This window comes from Orycteropus afer, unplaced genomic scaffold (genome assembly GCF_000298275.1).
Source record: "Orycteropus afer afer isolate SDZICR_OR568_19922 unplaced genomic scaffold, OryAfe1.0 scaffold00325, whole genome shotgun sequence".
NCBI lineage: Eukaryota > Metazoa > Chordata > Mammalia > Tubulidentata > Orycteropodidae > Orycteropus > Orycteropus afer.
Window position 1 is genome coordinate 1,070,130 of NW_006921912.1, and position 12,354 is coordinate 1,082,483.

The 12,354-nt window shown below is 43.5% G+C and overlaps 1 protein-coding gene across 1 annotated transcript in view; it reads right to left on the reverse strand.

Annotated features, from left to right (window-relative positions):
- Nucleotides 1–12,354, reverse strand: part of PKNOX2 (PBX/knotted 1 homeobox 2) — a 118,084-nt gene that overhangs the window by 38,305 nt on the left and 67,425 nt on the right. The window contains exon 4 of the mRNA XM_007952105.2: nucleotides 7,002–7,190. Coding sequence (XP_007950296.1) covers nucleotides 7,002–7,190 — 189 coding nt within the window. The remainder of the gene's footprint in view (nucleotides 1–7,001; nucleotides 7,191–12,354) is intronic.

Consider the following 12,354-nt stretch of genomic DNA (forward strand, 5'->3'; position numbering starts at 1 on the left):
TTTGAATTCCCTGCAAACTGCCTAGTGCAGTTTTTGGTGCAAGGTACGTGCTCAATGTGTGAACTGACAGGGCGAGGAGGTTTTGGCCTAGGACTGTCTGTGTGTGTGTGTGTGTGTGTGTGTGTGTGTGTCTGCCTGCCTCCCTTAGGAAAGTGGAGAGGTTGCTCCTGTCCCCAGATACCCTGTTCTTGGAAGCTTCCCTCCATTCTGACAGAGCCAGGGTCCTATCTTAAGCCAGGAAAAGCTGGGTTCCCAAACTTGGGGAAGCCAAACACATGTAAACAAACCACCTAATCCCATCCTATCCCTGTTCTACTTCTACTAGAGTGGGCTGTAGTCTCAAGGGGAAGGCAGTTCTGTCCTGTGGGGACAAGTAGCAGCTGCTGCTCTTAAGGAACATACCTTCTCAAAAGAAGATAACTGCTCAGGTTTCACTAGCCCGGCAGGAAGGGCAGCCTTCTTGGTCTTCCTGGTCTCCTGGCCCCTAAGCTGGAGAGCTAGGGGCTAGGAACTGGCAGAGAGACAGCTTTGATATCTATGGCAGGGGCCAGGCAGTGGGTGTGACTCTCTCTACTTAGCTTCTGGCCACTTTGGACTGGGGGCATCCCCTTCACACCTAAGCAGTAATCCTCCAGGGTGACAGACTACCTCTCTCTACTCCCCCTAACCCTTACCTCCAGCCCTAGCTTTGTTACTTAGTGGTCAAATCCTTGAGACACTTGGCCACTGGGGCTTGGCTGAGGTGACTGACTTCTAACTCCTGAAACCCTTGCCAGTCTGGAAAGTTCAAAGCTCCTGGTGACCTTGTGGGTCAATAGACAAATTCTTTCCTTTCCCAGGTTGTTGTTGTTGTAATATGCTGTCGAGTCGGACCCAACTCATAGTGACCCCTCCTTGGGTTTCCAAGGCAGTATCACTATGAAAGTAGATTGCCCCATCTTCCTTACAAGGAGTGGCTGATGGGTTTGAACCGCCAGCCTTCTGGTTTGTAGTCAAGTGCCTTAGGCACTATGCTACCAGAGCTCCCTTCCCAGGTAGGGATGCATGACTAGTCCCCTTCCGATCCTGGTAGAGAATAGCACAGCTGAAGAGTCGTATCTGGTGTGTTAAGCCTAGAATCTCAGAATTGTGTTCTTTGCACCTTGTATTTCCTTATTTTCAATTTATCGAACAAACAAAAAACAACAGCGAATCCAAATTCTTGCTTCCCAACAACTGGTTCCTTCTTCTCCAGTCTCTAAATCCCTGAGCTACAGCCAGGATCATCTCCACTCCCCCCTTATTCCTTCCTTCCTATTTCTCACAAAAAAAGTGTCAAGATAAAGTAAAAAGAACATAGGCTCTAAAGCAACCCATCCCCGACTCTACCACTTGTGTGTGATTTTCAGCTAGGGTCTTAACTCCTCTGAGCTTCTCTTTCTTTCGGTGTGAAATGGAGCAAATAATATGCACCTTGCAGCCTTGTGAGGAGTAAATAAGATAATATAGATAAGACACCTACTACAGTGTTTGACACATAGGGGAGCTCGATAAATGTTGATTTTCTTCCCTTTCTGCCAGTTCTTCTTTAGCAATACAAGATGTAGCCACTCAATTAATTTGTCTCCAACATGTCTCCAACCCTTACCCCATTATCTACATTCTTCACTACCTTTAAAATCTTTAGCAGCTGGCCCCAACTATCAGCCTCAAAGCAAAACATCTCTGACATAATTTGGCTGCAAGATACTCCATCATTATATTTTAAGGTCAGGGACTGTGTCACATCCATTTTTGTATTATTGGAACTCAGCAGTGCTCAATCCAAGCTTGAATGGATGCAGGAGGCATGAACAAATGAATGTTCTACCTTCTACAGTATCCCTTTCCCTACAGTGATTTGAAGATTTGAACATCCCAGAGGATTCTGAGGGAGCTCTGGTAGCGTAGTGCCTAGGGCACTTGACTGCTAACCAGAAAGCTGGTGGTTCAAACCCACCAGCCACTCCTCAGAAGGAAGGTTGGGCAATCTACCTCTGTAGAGATACCGCCTCAGAAACCCAAGGAGGGGTCGCTATGAGTTGGGTCTGACTTGACAGCACATAACAACAACAACAGAGGATTCTGAAAGGCTGTTTCAGTTCCCTGCCTTCTCCTCTACTACTCTGTACTCTGTACACTAGTACTATGTTCTGTATACTACTCTGTAACATTCACTTTTAGAGCTGCCAAATAGACTACTGTTGTTGTTGTTGTTATGTGCCATCGAGTTGGACCCGACTCATAGCGACCCCTCCTTGGGTTTCTGATGTGGTATCACTACGGAAATAGATTGCCCCATCTTCCTTCTGAGGAGTGGCTGGTGGATTTGAACTGCCAGCCTTCTGGTTAGCAGTCAAATGCCTTAGGCCTTACTGAGGACTCTGCCTTTGTGAGAAGTCTGGGCCTTGAGTGATTAGGAAGTCTGGGTGCTGTTGGATGCAGGCAATATGGGTTGGCTTCCTGGGCAGGTGGAAAGAACCAGGATTGGCCCAAATCCTTGGAAATTCTGTTTTTGTTCTCTTGCCTCGTAGACGTAGTCTCCCTACTTCCCATCTCCATCCACCCTCATAGAAACTCACATATAGAAATGAAAGGCTAAGCAAGGAATACACCCAAACTCAAAAAAAGCTGGATACAGTATGGAATCTGGGGGTAGCAATTGGGAAAACAAAAATATCTCCCACTTTGCAACACAGGAGCTCTGGTAGCATAGTGCCTAAGGCACTTGACTGCTAACCAGAAGGCTGGAGGTTCAAAACCCACCAGCCATTCCTCAGAAGGAAGGTTGGGCAATCTACTTCTGTAGTGATACTGCCTCGGAAACCCAAGGAAGGGTCGCTATGAGTCAGTTCCGACTTGGCACATAACAACAACTTTGCAACACAAGGCTGGACCATTAGCACATAAGGAAAGCCTGAGCCAGCAGTGTGCAACAAAGCTGGCAGGCAGCTGGAGTGTTGATCTGGAGGATCATGTTCCAAAGGGGAGACACCCCTTCTCAGGCCAGGCTGGCGCTCTGTGTGGCTATTTCAGGCGGGGGGTATTAAGGTTGAACCATGACAAATGAGTATGCACAAACACACACACGTGGGTGCACATACACACACTCCCAGACATGTGTCTCTCTCTCTCCTATCTCATACTAGCCCCAATCCCCTGGCCCCCAGGCTTGTCTCCTGCGCTGAGAAGTCTCTGGTGCTCACCCCTTGGCAGCTCCTGGGGACACACCCTCCCTGGTCTCTCCTTCCCGGAAGAGTCTGTGCTGGCCCCCACTCCTGCCTCAGTGAGACAGAGATAGGAGCCTGTCCTGGGAATGTGAGTGGCAACAATGTACCAATGCCCTCCTCACCTCCTCCTTCTCCATACACCATAGACTTTCTGCCAACCCCACACCTATCTCACTTTCCCACCTTCTTCATCACCTCCTCATTTTCCCACCTCTTTTCTTCTCCCCTTTTCTATCTCGGTCTTTCTTCCACTTCACCTCCCTTTCCTGAGGTTGGTGCCTCTTTCTCTCTGTTTCTCTTGTCCTCTAGTTCTTCAGCCTGTCTCTCCCTCTCTCTTGAACTTTGACCCTTCATTTTGTTTTTCATTCCCTTTATCTTTCTTCCTCTCTCTCCTTTGGCTTTCCCTGGCCACTACTGTTTTCCTTCTTTTCATATTTCTCATTATGTTGCTTCTTTCAACAAATATCTACTGACTTTCTGTCATGCACAAGACCCCATGATAGCCACCTTGAGTTTGAGTTACAATAATATATAAAATATCATCTCTATTTTAAAATGCTTATTATCTAGAAGAGGAGATTAAGACTTACGTAAATTACTCCCATATAAAAGCCATATGTGAAATTTACCATGTAAGTGATCAACGTGCTCCAGCAGTTACTTAAAACAAAGGAAGACCCATTCTGGATGGAGGGTCAGGGTACCTCCAAGGGAGAGTAGCAATGTACTGCCCTTGGGGAAAAGGAAGAGGCTACATTTGGTCCCGCAGAGATGTGGAGGTATGGCTCTGGCACCACGAGCACCACGAGCAGTCAGAAAGCAAGAGACAGTTCAGCTGAGGCCAGATCTGGAAGGGCCTTGAGTGTCAGGTAAAAGGATATGAAAAGTCTGGGGGAAATAATCAGCATTTTTGAGTAGGAGATGGACATGAACAGAGCTTGTGGAAGATAAATTCAGCATCAGAGGCTTAATAGGATTATGTGCATGCACGTGTGTGTGCGTGTGTGTGTGTGTGTGTGTGTGTGTAGGAGGGCTGAGGGATAGCCAGAGAAAACAGGTGTGCAAGCAGCAGGTTAGGAAGTTATTGCAGCAGCTTTGTGTGTCACTATCTTATTTACCCACCGAAGCCTGAATTAAGTAGGTGGTGGCATTCAGAGGCAACGAAGGGCAAGTTTGAGAACCATTAAGTTGGAATATCTCAGTGAGTTTTTTTGTCTCTTTCTTGGTGTCTTTGTTTTTGCCTGAATGTCTGGGGTCCTCTTTCAAAACAGATCAGGAGTCTTTCTGCAGTGTCAGCGTTACCCTCAGGTAGAGATCAGATGCTTACAATGATAGGAATCAAAGTTCTCTTTCCTCACAGCAAACAGCTAGGGTTCCCCAGGAGGACTGATTTTTGCAGGTGGCAACTCTGAGCCCTTGACAACCCAGAGCCCATGCTGTCCTTCTCTCAAAATCCTTTCCCTCCCCCGCCAGTGACCCTGCTTCCTCTACCCACCTTATCAGCCTCAGACCCCTAAGCCCTTAGGGGCCACTAGGGCTGCAAAATGCTCTCCCTCCTCTGTGCTCCCCACCACCCTAGTACACCTCCAGCTCTAGAGCTCAAGGTAGAGCTGGAAGGCCCAGGAGGGGAAATCCGGTGTCTCTCCAAGGACCTGATTATTTCCAAAGACTTGTGCTAATTTTCTGATATGATCCTCACATCTCTGTGAGGCACTAAATCCTCATTACTTTTCCTGACCGATGCATTCTAATTAGATCAACACTTAAAAAAAATTCACAATAGCCACAGGATGGCTTTCCATCTCATTAACTCCTCACTTATTATTTTCATGAAAATTACTGATAAAAATGTGCATCTCCATTTGGTGAGGCCTCTCAGCCTCCTCAGCTCCTATCTTGCATCTCTCCCGTCACCGGGGCTGCGCTCCGTCGCCATGGAAACCCACAATAATAGAAACTAATAAATTACAAACGAGATGCTCGTTGAGCAATTATTGTCCTCTTTTATGCAAGTTTCTTGCTAATTTTGATCATAAGGGAAAGTACAATAAGACTCTGAAGGAATGAGTCTATTTCAAGAGAATATTAGCAAGCAGAAGCCTGAGCGGCTGTTTTTAGATCTGTAATAAAGTGATTTGGTGATTTCAAGCTACAGGAAGAGGAAATAAACTTCTTGCCCCATGTCCCAGGCAGTATTCCTCAAGCCTTGTTCACTATCAAGTCCACAGAGATCCCACTGGGATGAGGTTGTTGTTATTCTGTCCCTTCCCCTGCCTCTATACAACCTGTGGAGGTAGACGATGTCATAACAACAACAACAAAAAGCCAAAAACCTAACCAGTTGTCATTTAGTCGACTCTGACTTGTGGTTATCCTATGTGTATCAGAGTAGAACTGTGCTCAATAGAGTTTTCAATAGCTGCTTTTTTCAGAAGTAGATCACTGGCCCTATCTTCTGAGGAGGCTCTGAGGGGACTTGCACTGCCAACCTTTGGGTTAGCAGCTGAGCAAGTTAATTGTCTATACCACCCAGGGAGCTATAGATGATATGTGTTGGTCCTTAAATGATGTGTTGTTGTTGTTATTTGCTGTTGAGTTGGACCCGACTCACAGCGACCCCTCCTTGGGTTTCCGAGGCAGTATCATTACAGAAGTAGATTGCCCAACCTTCCTTCTGAGGTTTGGCTGGTGGGTTTGAACTGCCAGCCTTCTGGTTAGCAGTCAAATGCCTTTAGGCACTACACTACAAAAAAGACCTAGGGATAACAATGGCATATCCTTGCTCAAACATTATTCCTACCACTTCTTATCATTCATTCTTAGAAAGTTTACCCTTATCGCCAAGCCCAGGGGTCTCATAAGAAGAGGTGAGCACAACAGGCTACTGTCAACTTCTCCAGGGAACTGCTAGGTCTCTGTCCTGGGTGTGAAGTAAAGGCTGGGACTCAGTGGGAGGGAACAAAGTGGTGAGCCTAAGCCTTGTGTAGACAGACACCAATGACTTGGTGAAAAAAGCATTGCCAGGCAGCTTTCTTAGTTTGTAGGTTTTGGAAATATTCTGCCAAGGAGAGGACATGGTAGGTTAGAATACATAGTTATCATTTCCTCATTTTCTAGTTCCCGGGATGAAGATGGCAAGTGAATCTTGAAAGTGGGATGGCTTGAGGCATCTGACACTTACAGTTGCCCTGAACCTTAGGGAGGCAGAAGTGCCAGTGTAGGGACAGCAACTGGAGAACGATGTGATGCGAGAGAAGCAGACCCAGGGAAGCTGTCCCTCAGCTGCTAGGTGGGCAGGATTCAGGGAAGGGTACTGTTTTCAAGCCCTAGGAGCACAGACAGCTCAGCAAGGTCCAGCCATTGGAGAAGCCAATGGCACCAGGATGTGTAGGTTCTTTCCCAGCTCTGAGCCTGCCCCATTCTCCAGGGAAGCTTTCCATCTCCTAAACACTTGGGATATCTTGGGCCAGAAAGCCATTGTTGGAATTTTGGGACATTGTCTTTGGTTGTTGTTTCTCTCAGATCTGGCCATCTTCTAAGGATCCCTGGCACCCTAGCATTGTCGGGTCTGAGCAAAGAAAGAGAAGGGACTATGCTGCCTAGGTGAATAGAAGGAGTTGATCAGAGGAGGCCCCTCATGGTTAAAAGGTTTAGTGAGTCTAATTCCTTTTCCAAGGTCACCAGGGGATCTCTAGACATCTCTCCTCACTTAGGAGACTGGCTTAGGAGATAGGGCCTAGCCCTGTGTGTTACCTGTGAGTGCAGGTTTATGGAGGGCTGGTTGGGAGAATAGGGCCCCCCGAGGTCATTCCTGAGCAGGTTATCGCTGTGCATCTTGGTTTTGAGGCAGGTGATGTAACGGTTACAAAAGTCCTTGCAGAGTTCATTCACTTTCTCCAACTCCAGCAGGTGGATTCTCAGCACCTGGATTGCCTTCACCATCTGGGGAAAGAGAAGAGAGGTGAACCCAGGTGTTCATGTCACACACCCCTCACTGCCTTGCCCAGCCCCCACTCACACCAAGGGAGAGGAGGCCATCCCCTGCCCTGGCTCCTTCTACCATACCTCTTTGACCTTAGGTACTTGGTCTCTCACCAACATCCTTTACATTCTAATGGTTGCTACCTGCTGATAATTCATTTGCTTGGAGCCTGCTGATAGCCCAGGTGTTACTGAGGCACTTGTGATGCTCTGAACACTACACTGGCCTTAGAGATCTAGAAGGTCAGGTCTTAAGCCTAGGGACTGCTATTCATTATCTGTGTGACCTTGGGCAAGTTGCTTAAGCTCTCTGTGACTTAGTGTCTGACAAATGGGGATAATTATACCTTCCCTGACAACTTTACAGGTTTGTTGAGAGGATCTTATGAGGAAATGTACATGATAGCACTTGCTAAAGTGTGAAGTACTGAACAAGCATAAGGAAGTTTGAGATCAGAGTTTCTTGTAAGTGCCCCAAGAGGTCAGAGACTGTCTATTCTTAAACACATATTCTAAGTGCTTCATGTGACATGGGTTACCTTGTGGACGCTCTACCAATACTTGCCGACTGACTGAATAATCCAGCATGACTTAGATTGGCGTTGGGAGACTTAACTGTCTCTTGTGGTCTTTTCTGTGCCCTTTGGATTGTCATCTGTGTGCCTGCCACCTCTTCAAAGGAACATTCTTACTCTTTTCCGTCAAGAAGCTATTTCTCAGTAGAAGTTTTTCTCTTTATTGTTGTTATTATAAAAAGAAAATCATGCAATGGGAGGTATGGAAAATAGAGGATGAAAATATATCTGACTTTGATCCCCTTTCATCATCTTAAAAGGACAACTTTTTTTTTTGCTTTTATTTTTATGCATATATTTTAACATTGTTTCAATCGCCTTGTGCATATAATTCTGTTCCTACTTTTTCCCTTAGTTTATCAAATAGATTTTTCTAAGTGGCACAACTGTCTTCTCGAGTCCCTCTTCTAGAATCTGAGCATCTAGAAGGCAGAAATGAGGTCTGATTTGCTCAGAAGTAGCCTTAGCACTGTAGGGCTTGGCACATGTGGATATTTGGTTGTTTGTTGAATGAGTGAAAGTTACTGAATAAATATTTTAAATTGTTGTAAATTATTCTATATATGTGCCATACTTAGCCTGTATGCTTTTGGGCATTTAGATGAACTCCGATTATTTCATTTTATGAAAAAAATGTTATAGGGGCCATTTCTAAAATTTACAGATTTCACTTATATTTCTGCATTATTTCCTTAGGATGAATTCCCAGACGTGGCAGGAAAAAAGCTATGAGTATTCTTCTGGCTCACAACAAAATATTGTCAAATTGCTTTTCAAAAGGGGCTATTCAAATGGTGCTGGGACAATTGGACATTCATAAGCAAAAAATTAACCTTGACCTAAACCTTACTCCTTATTAAAAAAATTAACTCAAAATGGATCAAAGGCCTGAATGTAATTTAGGCAAATACCTAAATATAAACCATCAAACCACAAAACTTTTAGGAAAAATAAAAGGATAGGAAAAAATCTTCAGAATCTAGGGCTAAATAAAGAGGTCTGAGACTGAACACCAAAAGCATAATCCATAAAAGGAAAATTTGGTGAATGGAACCTCACCAAAATTAAAAATGTTTGTTCTGAGGAAGACCTTGTGAAGAAGATGAAAAGGCAAACTACAGACTGGAAGTATATTTACCAAGTACATATCTGACAAAGGACTTATGTTTAGAATATAGAAAGAACGCTCAAAAGTCAACAGTAATGATTAACAACCCAGAACATGGCAAAAGCCATGATCAGATATTTCATGGAAGAGGATATACAGATGGCAAACAAACACATGAAAAGATGTTCAACATCATTGGCCATTGTTGTTGTTGTTGTTGTTATGTGCCGTCGAGTCGGCCCCGACTCATAGCGACCCCTCCTTGGGTTTCCGAGGCAGTATCACTACGGAAGTAGGATTGCCCAACCTTCCTTCCGAGGAGTGGCTGGTGGGTTTGAACCGCCAGCCGTCTGGTTAGCAGGCAAGTGTCTTAGCCACTATGCTACCACAATGAGATATCACTATATACCTGTTAGAATTACAAAAATAAAACATAGTGATAAGGCAGAATGCTAGTGAGGAACTGGAAACTGGATTGCTCATCCATTGCTGGTGAGAATGTAAAATAGTACAGCCACTCTGGAAAACAGCATGGCAGTTTCTGTAAAATTAAACATATACTCATCATACAATCCGGCAATTACACTCTTGGGCATTTATCCCAGAGAAATAAAAATGTATTTCTACACAAAAACCTGTATATGAATGTTTAAAGCAGTTTTATTAGTAATAGCCAAAAATTGGGAATAACCCAGATGCTCTTCAATGGTTGGATGGTTAAACAAACTGTGACACATCCATTCTGTGGAATATTACTTGACAATAAAAAGGAATAAACTATTGATATATGAAACCACTTGGATGGATCTCAAGGGCCTTATACTAAGAGATAATAAAAAAAGGCCAATCTAAAAAGATTTAACACTTTATGATTCCATTACTTTCTTGAAATAACAAAATTATAGAGGTGAAGAACTGATTAGTGGTTGTCAGAAGTTAGGGAGAGGAGGAGAGAGGAGGAATTGTTTTGCATCTGAAACCAACATACATGATAAAATTGCACAGAACTAAACACACACATACACAAACACATGTGGATGTAAAACTGGTGAAGAAACCTGAATAAGGTGAGTGGATTGTATTATTGTTAATTTCTTGGCTGGGAGATGTTACCATTGAGGGGAAACTGGGTGAAGGGAGTTAGGAGCTTTCTGTATTAGTTCTTACAGCTGCATGTGAATCTTCAATTCTATCAAAATAACAAGTTTTAAAAAGGGGGATTGTTGCCTTTTAATACCCATTTATGTTGACACAAGCAATAAAAGGAAGTTTCTTTTTAATTACACCCTCACCAGCTTTCAAGGCCTAGGGTAGTGTTTGGACAGTATAAAGATGGATGGAAACAAGGAAGGGAGTCTCTCAGAGAATTTTGACTATGAGATGTGAGCAGAGGTATTTGGTTGGATGCCTGTGCCATATACCTCTCTGAAGCTCCCTAAGTTCCAGTTGCAGGGCCCACAATCTCAAGGCTAAGTTTTAAGTTGTTTGATGGCAGGGCTAGATTTTAAGTTGTTTGGTGGCTCAACTAATTAAGAGCTTTTGGATTTCTGAACTAGATTAAAGCAAAAAATCAAACTCACTGCCATTGAGTCGATTCCGATTCATAGCAATCCCCTTTGGGTTTCCAAGGTGGTAAATCTTTATGGAAGTAGATTGCCCAGTCTTCCTTCTGCGGAGTGGCTGGTGGGTTTGAACTGTCAACTTTTGGTTAGCAGTCAAATGCCTTAGGCACTATGCCACCAGAGCTCCTTCTGAACTAGACTAAGTGTCACTTAAAGAAAAAACTTAACAACTTTGAGTCTTCTTGCAAGGCACAGTCACAGGGCCTTGTCCTAAGGGAGTGCCAGCCACCTCCATGAGGCGGAGACCTATGGAGACTGCTCTATCCCAGGCAAAGAAGAGAATGGTAGCTCTGGCATGGATTATTTGAACCAAAAAAATGAAATTAGGTGTTCAATAAATATTTGCTTTTGCTTAAGTTTCCTACTTGGTTTTGGCCATAGAGATCTTAGTTTTTGTCTTTTAGGATAATCAACACAGTCTAAGGTACTTAATAAATATTTGTTGATTGATTGATAGCAATACCCAAACATTTCTTATTCTTATTTACTATGTGTCAGATATTGTATGAAGTCCATTACGGGCCTTATCTCATTTACTCCACACAATCCCCTATGAAAGTAGATACTATTATTGTCCATATTTTACAGCTGAAAAAATAAAGTCTAAAGATATTAAGTTTGACTTGTTTAATGTCACACAGCTGGTGACAGAACTAGACTATGGAGTCAGGTTGCCTCATCCCTAAATCTCTGTTGCTTCACCCTTAATACAGACTCTCAGGATTTATGTAGATGGAGAAAATGGCAGTGTAAAGGGTGTATGGTTTTTTTGGGGAAAGTAGCTTAGCGATGGGAAGTATGGGATTCCTGAAAAAATAAATAGCTTTCAGAACATTATAGTTTCCCTACATGAGTTCCAAAATACTCCCTGATAATGTTGCCACACTCAGCTGCTCTAATTGCCTATCTCTCACTCCTGGCCTGGTCCCCAGGAGTCAGAAGCCCTCATCAACATGGGTGTCTGCTTTCTCTGGTGTAATAAAAAAAAGGGTTGGACTGTCAAGTGTCTTCTATTTTTTGATTCTCTCAACATTACCAGGACTTCTGTCCTCATTTCACTGACAGTGCTGAGAGGAGCCCCTCGAGATGATGTGGGCCAGCCTCTAGGTAAGTGGATGGTCCAAACTCTCCATGACACTGGCTGAATCTTCTTTTCCTGAGGCTCTCCAGGTGGGAACCTTACTGCCACAGGCTCTCTCTCAGTTCTCTCACTTTGCAAATTACAAAGCTCTTCCTTACACTCAACCCAAACCTCTCTTGCCTTAAGGTTAGCACTTTAATTAATTTAATTCACCCAGCCTTCTATAGACACCAACAACATCTAGTATCTCCAATCAATACAACCTTCCTTGAAATCAGTTTATCCATTCAATAACTATTGTGTCTTACTCTATAGCATACTTGGATGAGGAATCTGACTTGAGTAAGTTGTCCAATTAGCTATCTTCTCCAGAAATAATTAGAAATAACCTGACTCTTCAAGCCTTCTCCTTTCTCTTTTCTTTCTTTCTCTTCCTTCCTTCTTACATTCTTCTTTCCTTCTCTCTCTCTCTCTCCCCCTCCCTCCCTCTTTCTCTTCTTCCCTTCCTTCCTCTGAGCTTTCCTTTACTGGACTATTTTACATTTCTTATCAACATTTTATTGACTTACTTACTTTTAAACTTTTCTTGGAGTCCTACACACACTCTCTCCCACACATATACACACATACAGAGAACAAAAAGTGTACATTATCTGTTCATTAATTTTTTAAATTACCAATCTATACTTATTATAAAGAGGTATTTGAAAATATAGATAAGTAAAACAAAATAAAAAGT